General features: G+C 45.9%; 1 protein-coding gene across 2 annotated transcripts; it reads right to left on the bottom strand.

Annotated features, from left to right (window-relative positions):
• Positions 1-3,304: 3,304 nt before the first annotated feature.
• On the bottom strand, positions 3,305-7,509 carry HEY1 (hes related family bHLH transcription factor with YRPW motif 1). Of its 2 annotated transcripts, none has more exons than XM_082601691.1 (5): positions 6,875-7,509; positions 6,535-6,610; positions 6,307-6,390; positions 5,919-6,021; positions 3,305-5,052 (listed from the first exon to the last, which is right to left on the bottom strand). In XM_082601691.1, exons 1-5 carry the CDS (start codon positions 6,961-6,963, stop codon positions 4,469-4,471), a joined length of 936 nt encoding a protein of 311 aa, XP_082457817.1. In that variant the 5' UTR covers positions 6,964-7,509; the 3' UTR covers positions 3,305-4,468. The 2 variants fall into 2 exon arrangements, with proteins under 2 accessions (XP_082457817.1, XP_082457818.1); XM_082601692.1 differs by having other exon boundaries at positions 5,940-6,021; positions 6,875-7,506.
• Positions 7,510-23,847: the final 16,338 nt, after the last annotated feature.

Below are 23,847 nucleotides of genomic sequence, written 5' to 3'. Positions count from 1 at the left end.
TGCTTCTTTCTCCCCTCTCCCTGCCCCACCCCAGAGCAGAACACTAAAGCATCCGAGTGAAAAGCCCTGCAGCTCATCAAGATCAAGGCAGGCATTATATTTCAAGTTGAGGTTCAAAACAGCTTGCTCTTTGCCAGGACTTCTTTCTCCCTGAAATCAGATGGCGCCTCTGAGGACTTCAGTGTCCTGAGTCACAAGCAAGGTACACACCCGCTCTTTCATTGAAGGCCACCAGGCTGAGACCCCATCTTCCTCCTCGGTCAGGTGAACACAAGGACCGAGTCGAGAGAGCCTTCAGAAGAGGTTCCTGTGAAGGGTCCAGGCTTAGAATAAGAAGAATGATTTCAGTTTCTCTCTTCTTGTGGAAATATGACAACCCAGAAATAATTTTTTAAATCTCTGCCCATTATCTTTACATAAGACCACCTACATCTGCCTAATTACTGCACTGTTTATTTTATGTCAGGTGACTATTTATCCATTAAGCATATCCATAGGCCATGCGTGACAAAGACACTGTATTAGAAAATTTTAGCCCTCAGAGAGCCTTTCAGATTAGAGCCCTAGGAGATGAGAGTAGGCTGCTACCCACTGACCCAGTCTTGCTGGCAGACAGGTTTCCATGAATTAGTTACCAACCTACATAAATTGGGCAATTTCACATAAAAATCTAAAACTGGAGACGCTCTTGAAAACTTGAAAGATCTGGCAATGCTGGACCAAAATTCCTATATAGAAACAACTGGTGTGACCCTTCACACAGAAAGTGCGGGGAGCACATGCCCCCTGGGTCAGCACTCACTGGCTGATACCCCTGCATCCTTCCCCATTAGTGCCTTTCCCTGGGAGTATGCACCTGGGACCCCCCCCATCTGGTCCAACCGCTTTATGGGACAGATGAGGAAAGCAGGGTCCAGAGAATTTTAAATGACTTACCTAAGGTCACTCAATCAGATAAAAGCAGAGCAGGAACCAGAATTCAGGTCTCCTTCCCAAGACACCCGCATTCCCTGGAGCTCCAGTTGTGAAAGAAATTGTGCCATATTTGAAGCAGTTTCTCAAATGATATTAGCTCTGAAGTTATTTTAATTATAAATCACTGGTGCAATCTAATGAAGACATCAAAGCTGTGATACTGGTATAGACCAGAAGGGCTGGGGAAAAGTACAACTAGGAGATATAACACTTTCTGAGGGATTTCAAATGTAAGTAATCTATATTTAAAATATCATGATTTTTGTGACTAACAGAGTGCAACACAGAAAAGCTGCATAAAAGTCACATCCTAATTGAACTATACTGAATAAATTAGCAATGATACGTCTTGGATTATCTTTCTCTCTAAATCTAAAAAAGATTTAGACTGAGAGGGTTTTCTAATGCATGAATTCTGCCCACCTATCTTTCATGTCATTAATTCATGGTAATATATATATATAATGAAGATAATGGGTAATTATTGAGGACTTTCAAGATTCTTTATAAGTGATATTATTTTCTCCATAAGGTAAATTTACGCGCCAACCTAAAAACATTTTGTTTACATGGGTAGAGGTATTACAAATGTATATATCATATAAAAGTATGGTAGCACTAATGACCCTGATGTTAATATTTTCATCCTACCTCAACTCAGAATAGAAATGAGTTTTTCTACATTCATTTTTCTACATACCATTGGCTTATCATCATAACTCCATTCTCTTTCCCAGGAAGCTCAGACTCCATCTCCACGATTTCCAGAAACCTGTCCCCTTGAAGAGGTTTAAAAAGAAACCAAAATATTTCTTCCTTTACGGGGTCTTAGTTCCCAGACCAGGGATGGAACCCAGGCCCCCAGCAGTGAAAGGGCCAAGTCCTAACCACTGGACCACCAGGGAATTCCCACCCAAAATATTTCTTTGGAAAACTATGTAATCTTGAAAATGAACCCCCCATCCCCCTTCCAAAAAAAGAAAAAATTACTAACCAGCTGGTGACATAGGGGTCACTGATATGACAAGTGGAACGTGCCGCACGTTTACGGTTGCACAGTGCTTCCAGCAGGGCCGGTAAAATGAGAGGCTTTCTTTCTTTCCTACCACATCAGCAGCCATCTAAACCTGGGTGCCAGAGAGAGCATCTAAGACAGTCTAAGCACAATGCTTTTCAGTAATGCTGTAATGCCATGTGAAATCCCGGATGCTAAAATTACACTGACACTTGGTAGAAATTATCATCACACTTCCCATCACATCATTATGACAGGCAGATAGAGTGTCTGCGTGGTACAGGCAGCACTCAGAGCAGAACCGGGGCCACACAGAGAAGGGTTGAGTGGGAGCTAGCCTTTGAAACCCACAATCAGAAAAATGCCGCAGTCTCCAACCATCCCCTTCCTAGGGACCCAGAAGTCACTGCTCAAGTTCAAAGTCCCAACTTGGCTTTGCCTTCATTTCTTAATCAGAGGAGGGAGGAAGAGTTCAGTGGTCAGGCAAAGAGAAGGAAGGCTCTATTTCATCTGCCAGAGTGGCTTTTCTCCTTCTTCTCCCTACCCACCCTCAGGATCAAGGCAAACTCCTTCGGAGCTAGGAGACCCCTTAATTGGCAGAAGGATGACTTTTAAAGCAATGGGAAGGCACTCCTCTCCCCGGGGGCCAAGATTACTGCTTCTGTTCTGGCAGTGGTTTGTTCTAACCTCAAGCACGTGTCTGCTTCCTCACTACACAGAGAAGGAGTCAAATGCAACTAAAGGGTTAAACAAATGCCTTGGAAACCAGACAAGGAAAGACTCCCGGAGCCATGCAGGTGCGGAATTACAGCCTGCAATCGCTCACCAGGCCTCAGATTCCCGGGCTCAGAATTAGCAAGGTTTGGCTTTTCTTGTTACGCCATTAAAAAAAAAAAAAGAAAAAGAAAAAGAAAAGGAAAAAAAAGAAATTTAATATTCTGTTCTCCCTGCGTAGAACTGAGCACACGGTAGATGTTCTCAGTAAATATTTGTTGAACGGTCAACACGGTTTTATGATTTCATCAGAGTTCTCTCCCACCCTGCAACTACCAGTCTGATTTGAGGTTTCTGGTCCATAGACGGCCAGTTTAGGGCCAGATCATCTGACATAACAGCTAGAGGACTATGTCCCCTTATGGGAGTCACACCAAAGCTCTGCACCATAATGAAGTCACCTTATTCAAAATCACAAATACCAAGAACAATGAGATTATTAAACATAAGAAAACTGATGACCAGGCAAAATGAAAATGAGACACAATTTATCTCATCTTAGCTGAGAGAGGGAAAGGCTGAAGTATGTAAGACATATACTGGAGAAGAATTTGCTCTTTTTTATTTAGTCACAACACATCAGTACAACAGAGGTCAAACCCAGTTCAGTGGAGGTTGTTTAAACTACACCTGCTAAAGGAATAAACCTGTAAAATGATGCTTTAATAGCCCAAATCAAATTAAACCAAATAGAAGGCAGCAAAGCCCTTTTAAGTATCTCAATAACCACATTTCCATGCACCAAAAAGGAAAACACAACATAAAAATTTCCAGTGAAAAGAAAATAAGGCAGCTCCAAGAAGAATTAGGTTATGCATGTAACAGGTTCCACTGGACTATTCCATTGACCACTTGCACACCATGATCACTTATCCATGTTGACATCTGTGAACTTGAGATCTGGGAACTTAAAAATTCATTGCATTGCTTGGGGCTGGTAAATGCAGACATATTCTATGCAATCATCTTCTGTTTCTTCCCTGCCAACTCCAAACGGGGACCTCTCCTAACCAAGCCAGACCTGTGAGTCCTGGTAGACAACAGCAATTGGTCATTCAGATTCAGGGGCCCTGATGGATTGTACATTCACCCTACTGCTGTAGGAAGCAGAGAATTAGCTAGTCTTCTTTCTTGGATAAAGCTGATCATCTGATTTGTCAACGCTTTATTCGGAAATATAAAATTCAATATAGCCCCCCCAAAAAAGAATATCGTTTATACAACACCTTAATTGTCAAAATATTAACAAATAGCAACATGTTAACATTGAGAATAGTGGTTTGTAAAATTAATTCTAAAAAGAGACTGTATACAAGGAGAAAAACAGACCAAAAATACTAAATGTTAAAATTCCCAAAACTTTGAGGCAAAATGGAATCATTCTTAGACAGATAGGTTTACAAAGTAAATTAGGCACAGTCCAAACCTATCACCAATTTGTTGGTTTATAGTCACTATTTCAGTTTAATGTCTGGAACAAAATTTAACAACTAGTTTTTAAAAACTGCTAATACATGACATGATAAAAAAAAACATTAAAAAAGAAAATGTGAACCAACAAACCTTTCGTCTTTCAACAAAATTTATCTGCAAGTGTACCTTCTTCCTTTTTATTTTACTGATGACTTTAAGGTGATGTTGGCAACAGCCCAGCTCAGCTGGGATTTTAAGCTTTCCCTTCCCTCATTCTACAGCATCAGTTCTTTAAAAAGCTCCAATCTCCGTCCCCCAAGGTCTATAGGGTTTGCCAAGGTTTGCTGCCTGCGTGGGTGCCGAAGGGCTCAGTGCATTGGGAGAGAGTAAGTGGAAGGAGCCGAAAGAGAAGGGGAAGGCCGACAGGGAGGCCACCGAGGAGAGCAGAGGCGGCGAGAGTTTGGAGGCGGAGGTGACCACGGGCAGCACCGGTCCAAGGCTGCCGCTAGGGGGCGCCCGCAAAGCCGACGCCTCCGGATGTGCCGTGGCCAACCTGCCCTGGTGGTGGGGTTCCGTGGGCGAGGCCGTGGTGCCAGTGTTCCCGTGGCCATTCTGGGGCAGCAACAGGGGGTGCGCGACGTGCGGGTGATGTCCGAAAGCACTCCCCCAGGGAATGTGTCCAAGGCCTGCGTGAGCGCCGCTTGCCGCTTCCCGCTGGGAGGCATAGTTGTTCAGATGTGAGACCAGTCGAACTCGAAGCGGGTCCGTGGCATCTAGTCCTTCAATGATGCTCAGGTAACGGGCGACTTCTGCCAGGCATTCCCGAAACCCCAAACTCCGATAGTCCATAGCAAGGGCGTGCGCGTCAAAATAGCCTGGGGAAACGAACAAAAGAAAAACCTCAGAGCTTCGCTCATTTCCCGCATTTCTTCAATCCCAAAGGCAGCCCTTCCTGGCAAATATCTACATCCTTTTTTAAAAAAAACGGCATTCACGGGCTCTTCTGAAAGTCCAAATATTTGGGAGTCGACCAAAATCTTTGCATTAATCAACATGAGAAGTATGTCTTTGCTAATGCAAGTTCAAAGCCCAGTTAGAGACTGCCAAGCAGAAATTGGAATTATACCCTACCGGCAGATGAAACTATGTTCATTCCTTTCATGTTTTCCCTCAACAACAACAAAAAATACATCAAGGACAGAAAAACCACAGAGTAGTGAAATTCATTAGACACACAGATGTAAGTTATCATCATGGAGCTTTTAGGCACTTGGTCCAGAGTAAAGCATTTTTCCGGCTGGAGACAGACACACAGACCTCCTCTGTCTCCCACCTTCCTTTGGGTTTTCTCTACTTAACCACAACAGGTTTCTTTCCTCAACAGTCATGTGGCAGCTTATTCTTTAAGAATCTTGTATATGAAATTAAGACCATATACTTAAAAAAATATTTTTTCTCAAAAAGGTTAACAAACAAATGTGGTTTGAGCTACCTGATCAGAGCTGTCACAGCTTTAGGGCACCTCACCCATAATAGGTATTTTCCAAAAGAAGGTGCATACGCTTAATTTGCAGAGGTCTGGGGTGATGAATTCACTGGAGAAAAACCTATGCGCACGTGAAAATGCACAGACAGGCAACCCCACACACCACACACCGTTCTCTCCCCACCCCCAAAGCACACAGTAAAAATAAGACAGCGACTGCACCAATCCTGGCCATCGGTGGCTGTTCACTCTTACCCCACCGGACTAGAGATGTACCTTTCCCTCCTGCAGTGTGCAGCATTTTCAGGTGATCCACCGTCATCTGCAGGATCTCGGCTTTTTCTAGCTTGGCAGATCCCTAGAGAAGAGAACAACAACAAAAACAAAAACTGATTTGGCACCAAGTGCCTTTGGGGAACAACTTAAAATATATGTGCACATATATGCTCTGTAAATCATAAAAGTACAGACAACAGCAAAATAAATTATCTTCCAAAATATGTTGGACTCTAGATGAATTCATTTCCTCCGCACAAACAACGCAGTTATTTTCCAAGGCACGGGTAAGGTTCAGATTAATGAGGGGAAGAATTCTGAAGGCGTGGATAGCTACACGGAGAGCTCTATCTACTTTCTCCATTACCTGCTTCTCAAAAGCACTGGGTACCAGCCTCCTCAGCTCAGACAAACTGTTATTGATCCGATCTCGTCGGCGCTTCTCAATGATCTGTAGAAAGCAGGCAAAACAAAGGGGGACATTTCCATTCCGACTGTAAATTCCAAAGTGAAGAAAGGTGGTTCTTCCCGTTAATTAATAAAACAAAACAACCCCCGCCCCCCCCAAAAAAGGGTGCACTGTAAAGAGACTCACGCCTCTCCGTCTTTTCCTGGCCAAGATCTGTGAAGATGTAGTTGGGGACATGGAACCTAGAGCCGAACTCAAGTTCCTAAATGGGAGGTGGGGGAGACAGGAATCGCCGTTAAGCGAGAGGAGGTGATCTGAGGGGTCGCCCCCACGCCCTCCCCGTACTCAGATTTTTTTTTTGGCAACTTGGTCTTGAAGAGCCTCCGGGGTCTTCACCCGGGGCGGAGGCCTGCCGGAGATGCGCAGAGGTCAGTGCAGGGCGCCGGCGTGCCCCGGGCCCTTGGGCGCTGTCACCGAGGCCAGCCGGCGCTCGCCTCCTGTTCCCGCTCCGCCGCCGCCAACTCACCCATTCTCATCCGCACTCTCCTTTTCCACCTCGATGGTCTCGTCCAGCTCGCTATCGGAGGAGCTGTACTCGGGGTGGGCTCGCTTCATGCTGGCTACGCGGGGGATCCGGGGGAGGGTCGGCGAGGCGGGCAGGGAGGAGTTAACTGCAGCGGCGCCTCTCCGCGCTCGGCTGCTCGCGCTCCGCACACACTGGTCCGGCTCACTCTCTGCCTCCGGTTAAAACTCAACCATCCCTTTCCCACGCTGCGCCCCTTCCCAGGGCCCTGGGGAGGGCGGAGGAGCAGAGGGGGCGGGCAAGGGGGCGGAGGGGCGGGGCGTCGGCTCCCGGGCAACAGCCTTCCCTTGGCCAATCCGGCTTCTCGCTCCACTGATTGGCAGCAGCTCAGGGGCGGAGCGGGGGCGAGGCCAAGGGCGAGGGCGAACCCCGCGCCCGCCCTCGGCGCCCGCCCCTGCCCGGCGGCGGTGTGTCGGCTCCGCAGGGGCTCTGTCGGGCCTCTGCTGGGGGGGAAGGCGGAGGCGCGGGCGGCGGTGGGCCGGCGGCAAGCAGGCTGCGGAGGCCGGGCCGGGACACAAGCCGGTCGGCGGCCGCGGCCCCGCCCCGCCCCGCGCGCCCCGATTGGGCTGGCCGCACGCCAGGGCCGCGCCTGCAGCGCTGCCGGTGAGCCGCACGCGCCGCGGGCCGTGGGAAAGTGCCGGCGCCGCGGCCGCCAGCCAATCCGGGCGGCCGGCGGCGGCGGCGGCGACGGCGGCCGCGCTGGCGGCGGCGGAGGTGGTGGTGGCGGCGCTGGGCGTCCGCATGAATGGAGAAGAATGCGCAGGCGGGGGAGCGGGGCCGTGAGGGCGCGCCGGCGGGGCTGGACGGCCGTGGGCCCGGCCCCCCGTGTGAACCTGTAATCGGAGCCTGGGCGCCGGGCGGCCCCGGAAGCCGCCGCCCTGCGCCGAGGTAAATCTCCGCTGCGGGCCCGCCGTATACGGCGGCTGGAGCCGCGCGCCTCCGGCAAAGCCAGGCCCGATGCACCTGGCCGGGCGGCGCGCCGGGCGTTCCGCCGAGGGTGCAGGGCGCCGGGAGAGCGGCCGCCGGGACGCCATTCACTGTGGCCACCAGCCCAGGGCCCCGGGCGCATGCAGGGGAAGATGTCGTTTCAGAGAATGTTCTTTTTCGGTTTCTGGAGCTATGTCCTCTCTAGCAGACGGTCTCGCTTCCGCAGGGGCTTCCCAGTCTCCAGGATGGAATGAATTCCCCTGTGCATCTAATGTCCGGGGAAATGGAGCGCTTGTTTTCCCGGCTGACTTGGGGGGATGGGGGTAGGGAGGAGGCCCCTGGGGATTTTTTTTTTTTTTCCCAGGCGTTGGCGGCCAGATCTTGTCAGCGGGCGACAGGGTGGCGGGACTGAGCATTTGCGTCTGAGGCTGTCCTTGCTGCGGCGATGCAAGTCTCTAATCCCTAGACGCACACGCGCAACCCACACACATCCGGCCTAGGTGGTGGCGTGGCGTGTACTGAGTGCTACGTGCAAGTCCTCGAGAAGATAGATGTTTTAAAAATAAATATTGTGTATCTCGGTCTGGTTCCTGATCTGTAGAAACAGCTGGGTGGTTGTTTTGAATTTAGAAATCCGGGCTTCTCGATCCCTGACAAAGGAGCAGAACTGTTGGTATTCCTCTGAAGTCCACTCTTGTGGCTGCCGTCAGTGAAGGAACGCCTGATAAATATTGAGGATAACAGAAATACGCTCACTTTGAAGACTGCTTGTCCGTTTCTATCCCTCCTTAATTATTGATCTCAATACCATCTTAATGCATTTTGGACGCCGCACAATGAGTGGCCTGAGCCTAATATGGACGTTGGTTTCTTAGCCTCTCAGCCACACACACATTATGCCACTTCCTGACTCTCACTGAACCTCTTATTCCACTAAACCTTCACCTCCAGCCCCTCAGTCCTTCCCAAGGGCCTCCTCTGCTTCCCTGTCTAGGCTGGGTCCCTCCATCAGCCAACTGGGATTTGTTGTTTCTGGTGCCCCAGGCATCCTTGCTCCCTGGTATTCCACCAGAGTCCACTTGTCAGTTGTCCCCCTGAGGATAATCCCACTATCTGCTTTCTCTGCTCTTGGCACAGGTAACAGAGCTCTCTGGGGTCTGCTATCATCACAAACCCAGAAGTTCAGCCTCCTATTCTCCTTTCCGTCCTCCCCAGTCTTCCATCAAGAACATCATTGCCGGACTTCCCTGGTGGCGCAGTGGTTGAGAGTCCGCCTGCCGATGCAGGGGACACGGGTTCGTGCCCCGGTCCGGGAGGATCCCACGTGCTGCGGAGCGGCTGGGCCCGTGAGCCATGGCCTCTGAGCCTGTGCGTCCGGAGCCTGTGCTCCGCAACGGGAGAGGTCACAACAGTGAGAGGCCCGCGTACCGCAAAAAAAATAAATAAATAAAAAATCATCCATTTCATATGCTTCTGAACGTTGACTCTCCTTCGTTCATACATCCAACAAACACTTACTGTCTTCTATGTGCCTGGCACTGTGCTAGGACCTGAGCATGTGACCGTGATCCAAAGGTTATATGGTCCCTGCCTCCAGGAATTCACATTCTAGTGGGGAGATAGCACACAAGTCAAATAGTTAATAGACGTGTCAGTGCTTGGAAGCACCTTTTGATAAGGAAGAACGAGGGCGTGAGGATACGTTCTGAGGTCTGAGAAGGCCTTTTCTGAGCTTGGGAAGGGACTTGGATGAAGATGAAGTGAACGAGGCAGTTCAGTTAGAGCCAGGAAAGAAGGGGTCGAGGCCTCCCACCTTGGGTGGTGGATTCACAGGAGAGAGTTGGGCTGAAAGCACGAGGCCCAGTGTGGTACCGCCTGATCCATAGAGGGGATTTATCCCTGGCAGCTTGGAGCAAAGAACTGCTGCTTTCAACTTAGCAGCCCCCTGTATGCAAGGCAAACCTGCAAAAGTGACCCCCTCTCCAGCCTGAGAGCAGCTGCCCAGCCTAGCCCCTCAGGAGAGGGCCTTTTCCAACGGAGTGGGCGTGGAGTGGAGGGGAGTGTTGTTCTTTTATAACTCATAGCTCCTGAGGTACCATCCTTTTCCAGTTTGCATGCAGACCCATTTCCTTGCCTGGTTTGTGGAGTTTCTGTTTAGTTATTTATATCCAGCCCGTTGCCTTTCTCTGCATCTTCTTGCAGAAGAGATGCTCCAGGTGCCCCAGAATAGATAGATACTCCAGATTTGGGAATTCATCCACAGGGCCACTCCTGGGCTGGGCTTCCTCGGAGATTAACTGGTGAGCCCTCCAGAGGAAAAGAGCTCATCCTTACACCACAACTCCAGCATTTCCACATGAAAGAGGCTTAAGTTGGGATGAACATACGCACACTACTATATATAAGATAGATAACCAACCGGGACCTACTACTGTATAGCACAGGGAACTCTACTCAATATTCTGTGATAATCTATATGAGAAAAAAAGTTTTAAAAGAATGAGTCCTCAACGAGGCCCTTTTTCCGTCAGTTTGCTAGTGAGTGCAGGTGATCGTGAATAAACGTGTTGGGAATGGTGTGCAGGAGGGCCAGAGACTCCACCTGCAGCCCAGAGAAAAGAGAGAGGCTGCCTCACTCGGGGCTTTTAGACAAGTTGCTGTATCCATTCCGAGGCAAAACACCTTTGTTAAAACAACTGTTACGGGAAGCCAGCCAGTGTTTGAAACATCCGGGTCTTGCTTGTTTATGTATTCATTCAACAAACTCATATAAAGCCCCTACTATGTACTGGGCACTGAGTCAGTCCTGGAACATTGAACTGGGAAGCCACAGTCCCTATCAAGCTACTCACAAGTGTGTTCTAAAGACGTATTCAGATCAACATCTTAGCTGCATGACAGCGGGCAAGTTATTTAACATCTTTAAGCCTCAGTTCTCCTCTCTGTAAAATGGGAGTATCGATAATTATTATTTTCCATTGTCACAGATTAAAGATCAATTATGTAAAGCATTTTACATGGTGCTGAGCCATTAGTAAGCACTCAAACAGCAACTGTTATTATTTACTAGTAATATACCTGATTTAACAGTGAGTAAATAAACAACACTAGGTTACCCCTCAGTTTTCTTCAAATACTCTGTTACGCATCTAATGAGAAATAAATAGGCATCTAGTAATTGGATATATTAAAAAACAGTGTCGGGCTTCCCTGGTGGCGCAGTGGTTGGGAGTCCGCCTGCCGATGCAGGGGACACGGGCTCGAGTCCCCGGTCCGGGAAGATCCCACATGCCGCGGAGCGGCTGGGCCCGTGAGCCATGGCCGCTGAGCCTGCGCGTCCGGATCCTGTGCTCCGCAACGGGAGAGGCCACAACAGTGAGAGGCCCGCGTACCGAAAAAAAAAAAAAAAAAAAACAAAACAGTGTCACTGTAAATCAACTAGACTCCAATATAAAATAAAAATTAAATTTAAAAAATTTTAAATTAAATTTAAAAAAACAGTGTCTCTAGATAGTAATATCCTTTTAAGATGAGAAAGAACCAGTGCTTCTTGTGAAGAATACTAGATTATTTTGAGTAGAGTGAAAAAATAAGCATCTGCTATTCATTGTTAGTGAAAGTTGTGCTTTTTTAGTCTCTTTCTAAAGAGCATCCCTTGAGCATGCAGTGCTATGAATATGAGGACAAATAAGTTGCGTACTTATGGAGCTCAGCGATGGCTCCTTTGTGAGAACCCACCAAATCAGAAACCACACGATAGAGTCGCCCAAAACTGTCAGACCAGAATTCTGACTAAATGCCAGTTTTCCTCTGTTCCCCATGCTTCCCGCTTTCTCTAGAGGCCGTGTCTCAAATGTCACATTGCCTTGTGGCATATCATGCCTTGCAAAAATGCACTTCCACTACCGTCTCCCCTAATTGAGGTCAGATGTAAGACCCTCTGTGTTCGCCCTGAAGGAATTGTTTAATTGGAATCCCATCAGGCAGCAGTGTGGTTCGGCTGGAGAGGTAGAGGATTCCAAGTTGCCTGCTTGGGTTTTAGTCCCCCTTTCCTGGCTGTGTGACCTTGAGCCCATGACCATACTTCTCTCCTCCAAACCTCGGTTTCCTCATCTGTAAATTAAGAAGTATCCTTCAGCATTGGTTTTGTTTTTTTCAAAGGTAAGATGAGACAAAGCATTTTGTAAAATACTATACAAATGGTATGCCTCCTGCTTATGTGTTATGATGGTAATAACATGGGCTGCTTCTTCTGGAGTTTGGCTTGGCCCCTGAAGAAGGAGCTTCTGTAGGTTTTCTTGCTCCTGCCAATGAATTGCTTCAGGATGGACCACTCCGTCTTTAAAAAAGAAAAAACAAAAAACAAAAAAGGATATTTAAAATGTCAAAGTGCATTTCACAGGACATTAACCTTTCAAGACTCTCTGTAAATAAAATAATCTGTTTTCAAGTACATTTGGGCAACTCTTGGCAATCTCAGGGCACATGAGAGCATGAACGGCTCTGAGAAGTCCTTAGTAAAAGAAGCCTCATTATCCTGTGCCTAACTCAACACTTCCCAGATTCATCACCTTTTTTCACATAACATCTGCTAATATTCTACTAAAACAACATCCCTAAGGAATAGACTTTGGGAAATTCTTCACTAGCATAGAAAGGATGCATTTTGCTTTTGATTAAAGACTACTGACCCACAAAAAATTAAATTAAGCATAAGTGAAAAGTGACTTAGTAAGAAGTATTATTGAGTTCTGGATATAACTTTTGCTTTGAAAGTTCTTTGCTGACTAATCTGAGAGACCAATTCCTTGAAAAAAATTTAAATGCTTTTAACAGCAAACACTCTTATGGCGCTTACCATATGCCAGGCACAGTTTTAAAAACTTCACCTATCATTAATTGAATCCTCACAATAACCCAGGAAGGAGAAATTATTATTTTTTTCCCAGTTTTAGAGGAAGAAGCCTGGGCAGAGAGAAGTAGGAGATTTGCCCAAAGTAATATCTGAATCCCTGCTATTGGTTTGACTCCATGACACCTTCTTTCCCTCGAAGAGCAGTTTACAGTGTATTTTTTCTCAATTAAAATGATGCAAGTAGTAATTTACAACATATTTTCTCAATTAAAATAATTCAAATACTAATTTGCAGTGTATTCTTTTTAAAATTTAAGTAACTCAACTAAACTTTTTATTTTCACACTTCCAAGACAGCTCTGGATATAAATGAGATAAATCTTAGGGTGTCACCAAAGCAAGTTTGTGAATCAGTCCTCCTCAGAACCTGTATCCAGTTTCATTCAGTGGAAGTGGAGGCCTATTTTCCTAGGTTGCCTGGACATTCATGCAATACTGCAGTAGCTGCGTCCTACGGTGTCGTTAGATCCTGTGTCTAAGTGTTTCATAATTTAGGACTTTTGTGTTCATAGATAGTTATTATAAAGAAGTCTAAAATGATTTAAAATTATTAAAATTCAGAGTGTAGTGGGAGGGTCCAGGGGAGCCCCAAACTGGAATTTTGTATGTTTTTGAAACTAGTGGACTGCTAACCCCCTAAGTTGTCTGTCTGCCTGAATTGATGTACACTGGAGTTTTGAGTTTAGGTTGAAAGGAATGTTGTTGTTTTGTTTTGTTACCTTTTGATTCAGGGTCCCAGGGCAGAGATGAGGAAGAAAAGAAAAAGTGAGGGGAAGATTTTGAGACTCGGTAGAGAGATTAGGACCAGAGGCTGAAGGAGCTGTTTGTATGATAGATTACTCTGGTTAAAAAAGAAAACAAAACAAAGCAAACCAGTGCTGATCAGCACCCAGGTAGCAACATGCTGTAAAGTTGGGATGGGGTCATTATGCAAGCCTCACCCCACCCCTATGCATACTTACCACCAAATGGTGCTCTGAGGGTGCAGGGTAATGCACCAGTGGAAGACTGGAGGCTTGGCAAAGCAGCAGTCTTCAGGAGGGCCTGACAGTGGTGAACTAGTTCCTGAACATCAGTGAGGCACTGTCCAGGTAGGGCCGAGAACTTAGAAAGGGGACAAAGTTCCAGCAGGCAGGAAGGATTAAGAGTCACTGTAATTTGGGCATTAATGTGACCTTGCCTATACTCAAAGGCTAGTGGGACCAGGCACCCTTCCAGTTACAAAAAGAGAAAAGAAGTGAATGGTGTTTGGATCTCATTCCTGCTATGGACTGTACTGTGTTCCCCCAAAATCCATATACTGAAGCCCTCGCAACCCCCCGCCATGTGATGGTATTTGGAGATGGGGCCTTTAGTAAGTAATTAGATGAGTCATGAGAGTGGGCCCTCATGATGGGATTAGTGCCCTTATAAAAAGAGACCTCAGAGAGCTGCTCTCTCCCTCTCTGCTATGTGAGGACACATTGAGAAGACAGCCTTCCGCAAGCCAGAAAGAGAGTCCTCACCAGAATCTGACCATGTTGGCACCCTGATCTCAAATTTCCATCCTCCAGAACTGAAAATTTTAATTTGTGTTGTTTAAGCCACCCAGTCCATGGTATTCCTACTTCAAATCTTATAGAATGTTCATGTATTTTATTTCTTTTATAGATGTGTTCTATTTCACAACTTTTTTTTTTTAATTTATTTTTGGCTGTATTGGGTCTTCGCCTCTGTGCGAGGGCTTTCTCTAGTTGCGGCAAGCGGGGGCCACTCTTCATCGCGGTGCGCGGGCCTCTCACTGCCGCGGCCTCTCTTGTTGCGGAGCACAGGCTCCAGACGTGCCAGCTCAGTAGTTGTGGCTCACGGGCTCAGCCGCTCCACGGCATGCGGGATCCTCCCAGACCAGGGCTCGAACCCGTGTCCCCTGCATCGGCAGGCGGACTCTCAACCACTGCGCCACCAGGGAAGGCCCTATTTCACAACTTCTGAAATATATTTTACTTGTCAATAATTGAAAGAGCTAAACAAAAGATTTTCACAAATTTTTCCCACTTAAAAGGTCCCATTGTTACAGCATCAAAGATATTTTTCTGTTTTTCAATGACTTTTTTCAATCCCTTATCAAGTATAATTTAATGAAATAGGACAAGTTTCTTTCCAAAGAAATGGCAAAGGGCTTGGTATTTCTGGTTAGTATCACCATTTAACAGAGGTTTGGGTTTTCAGTCTGGAATCTTCCTTCCTGTCCCTCTCCTTTTTGAGCTCCTCGTCAGATGACAATGAAATGAAGAGATGGTTTATCTCTGCTGCAGGTTCCCGTGTAGAGAGCTGGCCCTACTGACCCTCCCACTAGCACATGAGACAAACGAACCCAGGACCTCTCTCTCTGGGCCTTCTACCCCCATCTACCTGTCATGCCAAATACCCAGAATTCACTGCTACTAAGGTTTCCTGCAACTGTGACCATCCCTCCATGAGCATCCTTCCCAGGTGCAGCAGGCAGATTGCTTACCATCCTTGAAAGTACACTCTGGAGGACACAACTTCCTCAGATCTTAATAGAAGGCGTAATTGAATAAACTTTTCTTTTACCATCTAAAAACACTATAAAATACTTAGCTATCTTTGGCTATTTAGGTTTTCTGTTTGTCATATTGTATTCAGTAATGATAAAACATAGTATATAGAATAAAATTAATGTATTTCCCCACTGGAAAAAATAAGTAATAGAAACAGAAAGATGGGGCCTCCCTGGTGGCGCAGTGGTTGAGAGTCCGCCTGCCGATGCAGGGGATACGGGTTCGTGCCCCGGTCTGGGAGGATCCCATATGCCGCGGAGCGGCTGGTCCCGTGAGCCATGGCCGCTGGGCCTGCGCGTCCGGAGCCTGTGCTCCGCAACGGGAGAGGCCACAACAGTGAGAGGCCCGCATACAGCAAAAAGAAAAAAAAAAAAAAAAAAGAAACAGAAAGATGAATTGGCAGAATTGTTCATATGGTTTAAACACATGCCCTAATTTGCAAAAGGCAGAATGTATTCAGCATTGAAGACAGCTTGATTAGTCTTTGCTTATGTGTGTTGTTATACGTCATTGCCTCAGTCTGTACACAATTATCATAAGAAATATTTTAAATGCTTTCTTAAAGTTTTTACCAAAGTACCCAAACTCCAAGTGTAGTTTTCTGAGAATCTACAGCTCTGAGTTAAAATTTTTGTCCTCTGTAAAATACTCTTAGTGAATTTTCACACCCAGTTTTAAGAGTTTGTTTCATGTTTTGTTTGTGTTAAGCAAACCTAAAATTGTTACCGAATTTAAGTACTCCTTATATAGGTGACCCTAACCAAAATTTCACTCTACTATCAGCCAATGTTAAATTTTTATAGTTCTTATTCAAACCATCTTTGTTTCTAAAATTTCTATTCAAAACACAAAAACTTAAAACATGCCCAGAGACTTCTTTTACTGTCCTGGTACCACTTATTGCCAATATGTAACATTTATTGAGATTTTTTCCTTGAAATTTGACTAGAAGAATTAACTTTTAAATCAATGTTATCTAATTTATAAATATTACCTTCTTCTATTCCTTCCCCAAAACTCAATCCTTACTGACAAGCTACAAAGCACTTATATGGGACAGCATATCTCTATTCTATTTTACCGAGTTCCTGCCAAGAATTACTTCTAATAACTGAGGTATAGAGAAAGTGAGTAGAGTACATTGAAAGAGGAATTCATTAACAGTTCTTTGGATTTTATCATTGTGAACTTAGATCCTTTTAAAACACGTGTGTGTGTTCATGCACACACATACGCACACAAGATCTTGCTTTACAATTGTTGAGCATTAAGGGTTTTCTACAAAATGTACTATATTATAGACCATAAATATTCTTCCTTCTTGAACTGAACACACAAAAAACTTAGAGAAGACTGAAGAAGAGCACATCCTAGCGTCATCTTTGTCAGCACTTTCTCTCTTGTTCTCCTTTGTAATCAGACCAACAGGTAAGGAATCCACAAGTCCATTCATATTTTTCCCTAGCAGGAATTTTCATATTGCTTTCTCCATGTGTTTATTCATAGAATCTGGTCTCTCGGACCCACATTTTCAGTGCAAGCCAGAGAGTAAGAATATGCTGATGGATGGTGGGTGAAGGAAGAATCGTGCAGGATGAGACACTTCAATGTCATGGGTCAAAAGCAATTTGTTGTCTTTATTCCCTGTACCTGTATTTGTGGTCTATGTGCAGTTAGGAGAGAAAACAGAAGAGGGTGTGATGGTCTGTGCCATAGTTGGGAGAAGAGGGCCTCGAGTGCAAGGAAACAGGGCAGCAGAGGGATGGTCCAGTGAAAAATGATTACCCTGCTCATGAGGACAAAGAAAGTGAAACGCGATAAGATAATCTAGTTAGGTTCAGAAACAGGAGGGAGATATTTTGAATCCTCCTTACACATAGTTGAGGTGATACAAAAAGAATACACACATATAGAAAGAAATCCTAGAGTTGGGAATCTTCTGGGAATGAACCTGGATTAAGGCTATGGTTTCAGGGAGGGAAAGAAAAAGGGAGAGGAAATCTGAAAGAACATTGAGCAGTACTTGGCATGTCATTGGATGGAGAGAATGCCGCCCTGCCAGGTAATGAGTCAAGAATCATTCCCAGATTTCTTGCTCAAGAAAGTGGTTCTCGGGCTTCCCTGGTGGCACAGTGGTTGAAAGTCCACCTGCCGATGCAGGGGACACAGGTTCATGCCCCGATCCGGGAAGATCCCACATGCTGTGGAGCGGCTGGGCCCATGAGCTATGGCCGCTGAGCCTGTGCGTCCGGAGCCTGTGTTCCGCAACGGGAGAGGCCACAACAGTGAGAGGCCCGCGTACCGCAAAAAAAAAAAAAAAAAAAACACTGTTCTAGAAGACCATTTGTCTTTGCTCATAAAGAAACTGGGCTCTAATAGAGGAAAGTTGAGGAGAAAACAAGTTGCTTGGCTTCAAGTCTATCAAAAGATCATGATGAGATACGCAGTATTCGGTGTGTATCTTTGAAATCAGCCACAGGCTGCTTCAAATGATAAGAACGTTGTCCTCTTCTAATTAATTCAGGATCTATGTCAAATTCCTAAATCGAGTGATTTGAATTTGGGGATGGCTTTGTTGGTCGTGATAATGGTTTGATGTTTGTTTTAAGAAAGTCGCTGCCTACTTGAGAAACCACGGATTCTCAAAATAAGTTTCCCATGGGAAGGGCTCCATAGAGAAGAAAGTAAGCCACTGTTTCCCTGATGTCAAACGAAATGTCCAGGCCTCTGAAGCCCAAATACATGAGCAAATAAAGATAAAAGCATAAAGGAGATCATCCTTCAAATCCACAAAGGCAAAATAATTAAAAAACAGTTGAACATTACAGTGGTAATAATAGAACTTAATAATACATATTAATTACATAAAAAGCAAGTGTGTTCCTCCAGGGCCTACTCGTTTTGTATGGAACTCTGAGTCACCCTACATACATATACATATCCCAACCTCAGACCTAGAACTATGCTGTTGAGACGAGTGGTTTCGAGCATCAGAATCACATGGAGGGTTTCAGAAAACACAGATTCTTGGGCGCCACCCGCAGAGTGTCTGATTCAGTAGATCTAGCGCGGACACAACCATTTGTAGTCCAAATTCCCAGGTGAGGCATTCGGGACCACACTTTACGAATCGCTGGTTTATATCTATAGTTTACAACTTGGCCACATATTAGATTCATCTGGGAAGCTTTTTTTAAAAATCCCAATTCTTATACCACACCTCAAACAATTAAAATCAGATATCGGGCTTCCCTGGTGGCGCAGTGGTTGAGAGTCCGCCTGCTGTTGCAGGGCACACGGGTTCGTGCCCCGGACCGGGAAGATCCCACATGCCGCGGAGCGGCTAGGCCCGTGAGCCATGGCCGCTGAGCCTGCGCGTCCGGAGCCTGTGCTCCGCAACGGGAGAGGCCACAACAATGAGAAGCCCGCGTACCGCAAAAAGGAAAAAATAAAAAAATAAAAAAATAAAAAAAATAAAATCAGATATCTCAGGATGGAACCCGGGCATTGGTCATTTTTTGAAGTTCTCAGGGGATTCCAACGTGGAGCCAAAATGGAGAATTTCTAGTGAGACCAGTTCTCAAACTTCAGCAAGCATTAAAATCAGCTGGAGGACTTGTTAAACCACAGATTGCTGGGCCCTCTTCTGGAGTTTCTAATTCACTAAATCCGGGCTGGGACCAAGGCTATGCATTTCAATCAAGTTCTCAGGTGACAATGCTGTTGGCCCTGGAACCACACTTTGAGAACCATGGGCCAGACCAACTTCAGCCCTTGAAATCTATTGGGGGATCTGGTATAAAATACTGAAGTTAGCCTCCCCTACCCAAACCCCCTGAAAAACAACAAAAACTGGGCATTGGGATTTAATTCATCTGGGATGGCATTTGGCATAAACATGTTTTTCAAGCTCCTCAGGTGATTCCAATGTGCAGCCAAGACTGAGAATCACAGTCAAATCAAGCAAAGGTGAGAATGCAATGTATGCCTCACCTGCAACATTTGCTGCTTGTCTGGCTATGACCTCTTCCAACCATATTCCAAATATATTCCTGCTTTAATCATTATATGCAATATATATATTTACTTAAGAAAAATACTACATTGAAATAAATGGAAGATCATGGCAGGCATTTCTGAATTTGAGAAATAACTAGGTTAAGCCAGGAAGGGATTCTCCACCCCTCCCCACCCCTTCATTGCTATGAATGCAACTTACTGTCTGAATTCTTTTTTAGTGTAACATAGTAGCCCGTCCCTTTAGTGATCTGCAGCTAGTCATGTAAACAGAAACATTATAACTGTTACTATAAAAGCAGTTTCTTAGAAATGAGAATTTATGCTTATATCTAAATAAACTTAAAACCTAATCAAACACCCTGGTTCCAGGAAAATAACTTTGGGTTTGGACAACACAAACCAGAATAACATTTTACTGCCGGATAAAGTTTTTGAACATACAGGGTCATGTTTAATCACATACTATGAGAATAACTTGTCTGCTACAGACAGTAGAAGCTGAGATTTGGGAACAGGGTGGTGGTATGGGAAGTAGCAGATGGAGTCGGCTCTTAACTGGAGCTTCCTTGGCAAGCTCTTTGCTCTCAGTCAGATACATGTTTGTAAATAATTACTTTCTACTTCAGTTTTCACTGGAAACAGTGATACTGTTGTGTTCTAGAAGCTGATTGAGTCACCTACCATTCATGATCTTTCTAGAATATACTATGCAAGTCCAGTTCTTACATCCAGAAAGGCTTTAGAAATTTTGCACTGGAAAAGCTGAGGAACCACTGCCCACCCACTAGAGTGGCTATAGCAAAAAAGTCAAATAATAGCAAATATTGGAGAGGACCTGTAGAGACTGAAACCATCATGCATTGCTGGTTGGGAATTTACCACCCGTTTGGAATCAGTTTGTCAGTTTCCTTAAAAAACATAAATTGACCACACAGCTGAGCAATTCTGCTCCTAGGTTTTTACCCAAGACAAACGAAAACACGAGTGTGAATGTTTTCATCACTGTTATCCATAATGGCCAAAAGATGGAAGCAATTCAAATGTCCACCAACCAATAAATGGATAAACAAAATGTGTGTACAGTCCATGCAGTAGAATATTATTCAGCAACCAAAAGGAAGTAGTGGTATCTACTGCAACCTGGATAAACCTTGAAAACATACTAAATGAAAGAAAGCAGTCACAAAAGATGACATATGATTCCATTTAGATGAAATGTCTGGGATAGGCAAATCTATAAGAGAGAAAGTACATTAGAGCTGGGGAGGTTAGAGGGAGGGAGGGATACAGAGGAGGTGAAAGCTAACGGGTACAGGGTTTTGGTGTGGGGGGTGTTTCTGTTTCTGTTTTGAGAAGATGAACATGTTCTAAAATTGACTCTGGTGATGGTTGCATTTACCTGTGAATATACTAAAACCCACTGAATCTTCCAGTTTAAGTGGGTGAATAGTATGGTATGTGAATTATATCTCAATAAAGTTGTTCTATATGGAAGGCAGCGCGCTGGGAAACGTCAGAAGCAAATTTCCAGCAGCCTATCTGAAGTAACCCTGGACAAGACTTCTTGGCGCATGCGCATGGAGCTGCTTGGCGCTAGGAAAGGAGATCGAGGCTTAGAGGCGCCGGCGCTAGGTTCTCAGTCTCCCTGCCGTCGCTGAATTTAGGCCCGGCCAACAGCCCCTCGCAGCAGCACGCGAAAAGGGCTGGGACCACTTATCCCATGTAGAATAAAACGCGAGCGCGTTCCCCGCGGTGCCCCGGCCGCTGGTTGCAGACGTCCGGCGGGGTGCCTGGTCCCCACGGCTGGGCCGTGCGCCCCTAAACTGGCGGGTCCCTAAGCTATCGCAAGGAGGCTATCTGATGACCGTCTTTCTTTCCTCTCTCTTTCCCAACAAAGGGTAACTGACCTCCCGCGTGATCTGGCAGGAGCTGAGGTTCCCTAAACACGTTTCCCCCTATTGTGCGCAGACTCGCAGAGAACGCAGAGGAGCGGCCGGACCCACCGGAGGGACGCGGGACAGGGAGGCCCCGGTGGCTCCCTCCCTGGGCGGCAGGCGCGTCGCCCGCAGCGGATGGCGGGTGGGGGAGTGGGGGGAGGGGAGCTGTAATTGCGGCGCAGCCCTGGTTCCCACGCTCCTATTGTTGGCGACTTTGTTTCCAATTCCCATCACGTGTGCTAATTAGTTAGAGCTGCTGGCTGGCTGGGAGGCGTGTGGCTGGCCTAAAAGCAGCAAGATCACTTCCTGCAGGGAGCCGGGCAGACTGAATGCTCCTCGGGGCTTCTTTCTCTCCCCTTTTCTTGTGCGCCTCCCTCTCTGCCTCCCAGGAGGGTGGGAGTGGGAAGGGAAGGGAAGAAATGCTGATTGTGGAGCAAATGCCACTGAATTGCAATGGCAACCGGGGGAGGGGGCAGTAAGGGCGGGAATAGTGGAAGAAGCAGGATTACAGGAGAAATTCTCATTAGACTTCTAACCTGATTAGGAAATGCTTTACAAAATTACTTTCACAATTTTGTTCCGCGAGTCTTTTCCAGAATGGGATAATAGAGGAAAGGTATTTCAGCGTGTTCCGTTTCCAGACTCTGAATAAAACGAGAACTTGCATCCCTGTGCAATGGGAGAAGGGGGAAGAGAAGAGTGAAACGCAGTTAAGTGGTGACTTTCGAGTCAGTGCCTTGTCGTTGGACTGAAGCTTTTGAGTTTCATGCACCTGGGTGCTAAGCTTTTAGAAGGGGCGCAGGAATTTGTTAGAGACCACTAACAGAGGACAGTGGTAAGCTTGACAAAATACACGGACCCACTTTTTTAAAAACTTGCTTTCTATGTTTCTTGGCTTTTTGTTGGGTTCTAAGATTTAGTAACGCTTCCATTTTCACGACGGAAGTCCCCACTTTACAAATACAATATTATCAATACTTCTCTATAAATAGAAGGAAAGCTGGCTTTCATAAGGACTCATTATATAAACGTATATGCTGTAGCAACAGGAAGAAGTTTCTGCCCTTGCCTTGGAAAGTAGCAGAGCGGTGGAGACAGAAGTTCAAGAGTAACTTCATTAATCCAGCAAGGATGTTTTAAGTATCTCCTGTGTGCCAGGCGCTTGGCTAGAGCTGGAGATGGAGAGAGGAAACACTCAGAACCTGTCTTTAAGTCGCTTACAAATCTAGTTGAGGAGACAGATATGTATGTAAACCGATAATTAAGGATGACTCAGAAGTGGAGGTCTGCATTGGGAGTTATGAGAGCTAGAGGAGGGGCACCAGAGCCAGGCAGGGGAATTCAGGAAGGCTTCCTCTAGAGAAGGGATGACTCATCTGACATTTAAGTGGCAAATAACAAATGTCCGAGAGAGGACGGGAGAAAAGGACTTACTTTCTGAAAAGAGGTTAACAGGAGGTGCAAAAGGTCTTGGTGGAGTAATGAGGGGCTATGCAAACAGGTGTGCACAGCTGCGGCACAGAGCTGGGGGGGGCAGGATCGTGAAAAGTCTCGTTGAGGCCTTTGGACTTTATCCTACATGCAAAAGATTTAAGTAAAGGAATAAGATCATCAGATTTGTCCTTTAGAAAGATAACTCGGGCAGTAGTTTGGAGGATGGATTGAAGGGACTCAGGCTAGAGGCAGGGAGTGCAGGTTGAGGACTAACCCAATAAGAGACTGAAATGAGCCAGATAGGGGAATAGTCCAGGTTCAAAAGATATTTCGAAGGTGAAACTGAAAGAACGTGGGGACAAAACTTACTTTGGCAATAGGCAACTAGGAAGAGTCTGGGATGACTCCAGGCTTCTGTCTCACACAACCTGGATGAATGATGATGGGGTTCACTGGGATAGGCAACTTGGAGGACAAAGAACAACCTTGAAATGGAGTGAGATGATGAGTTTAGTTTGGGCCATGTTGTGTTGTGACTGTGGGGCATCCAAGCAGTGATATCCAAGAGGCAGATGGGTATATGAATCTGATATGGAGCTTAAATGTGATAAGGTGGGCCTGGGGTGGGAGAGGTAGCAGTGAGGGAGAAGAAGGCAGCATGTTTGCCTCTCACAGAGGTCCCACTCTGAGTGACTGCCCCTCTGCAAGTAATTTCTAGATACGCTGCTCCAAAAGGGACTCGGGAGGACTGCATGATCCCACTTAAATGAGATCTCTGAAATACTCAAATTCATAGAAACAGAAAGTACAGGGTGGTTGCCAGAGGTTGAGGGGAGGGAAAAAAACAGGCAGTCGTGTTTTAATGGTTACAGATTTTCAGGTTTGCAAGATAAAAACTTCTAGAGATCCGTTTCACAGCAATGTGAATATATTTAGCACTACTGAGCTGTACGTTGAAAAATGGTTAAGATGGTCATTTTTATTACAATAATTTTAAAAGGCGGTGGGAGGGAAGGAGATAGAACCCTACCAGCTTCCTCTGGACAGCATGAGGATGAAATTTGACCTTGTGCTAATGTACTCTCACCCATGCTTATGGGAAGGTTAAGTTGGAACAGACAT

The sequence above is a fragment of the Mesoplodon mirus genome (assembly GCF_964341445.2).
Source record: "Mesoplodon mirus genome assembly, chromosome: 16".
Taxonomy (NCBI): domain Eukaryota; kingdom Metazoa; phylum Chordata; class Mammalia; order Artiodactyla; family Ziphiidae; genus Mesoplodon; species Mesoplodon mirus.
The sequence above is the reverse complement of the archived record's forward strand: the minus strand, read 5'-3'. Positions and strand labels throughout refer to the sequence as shown.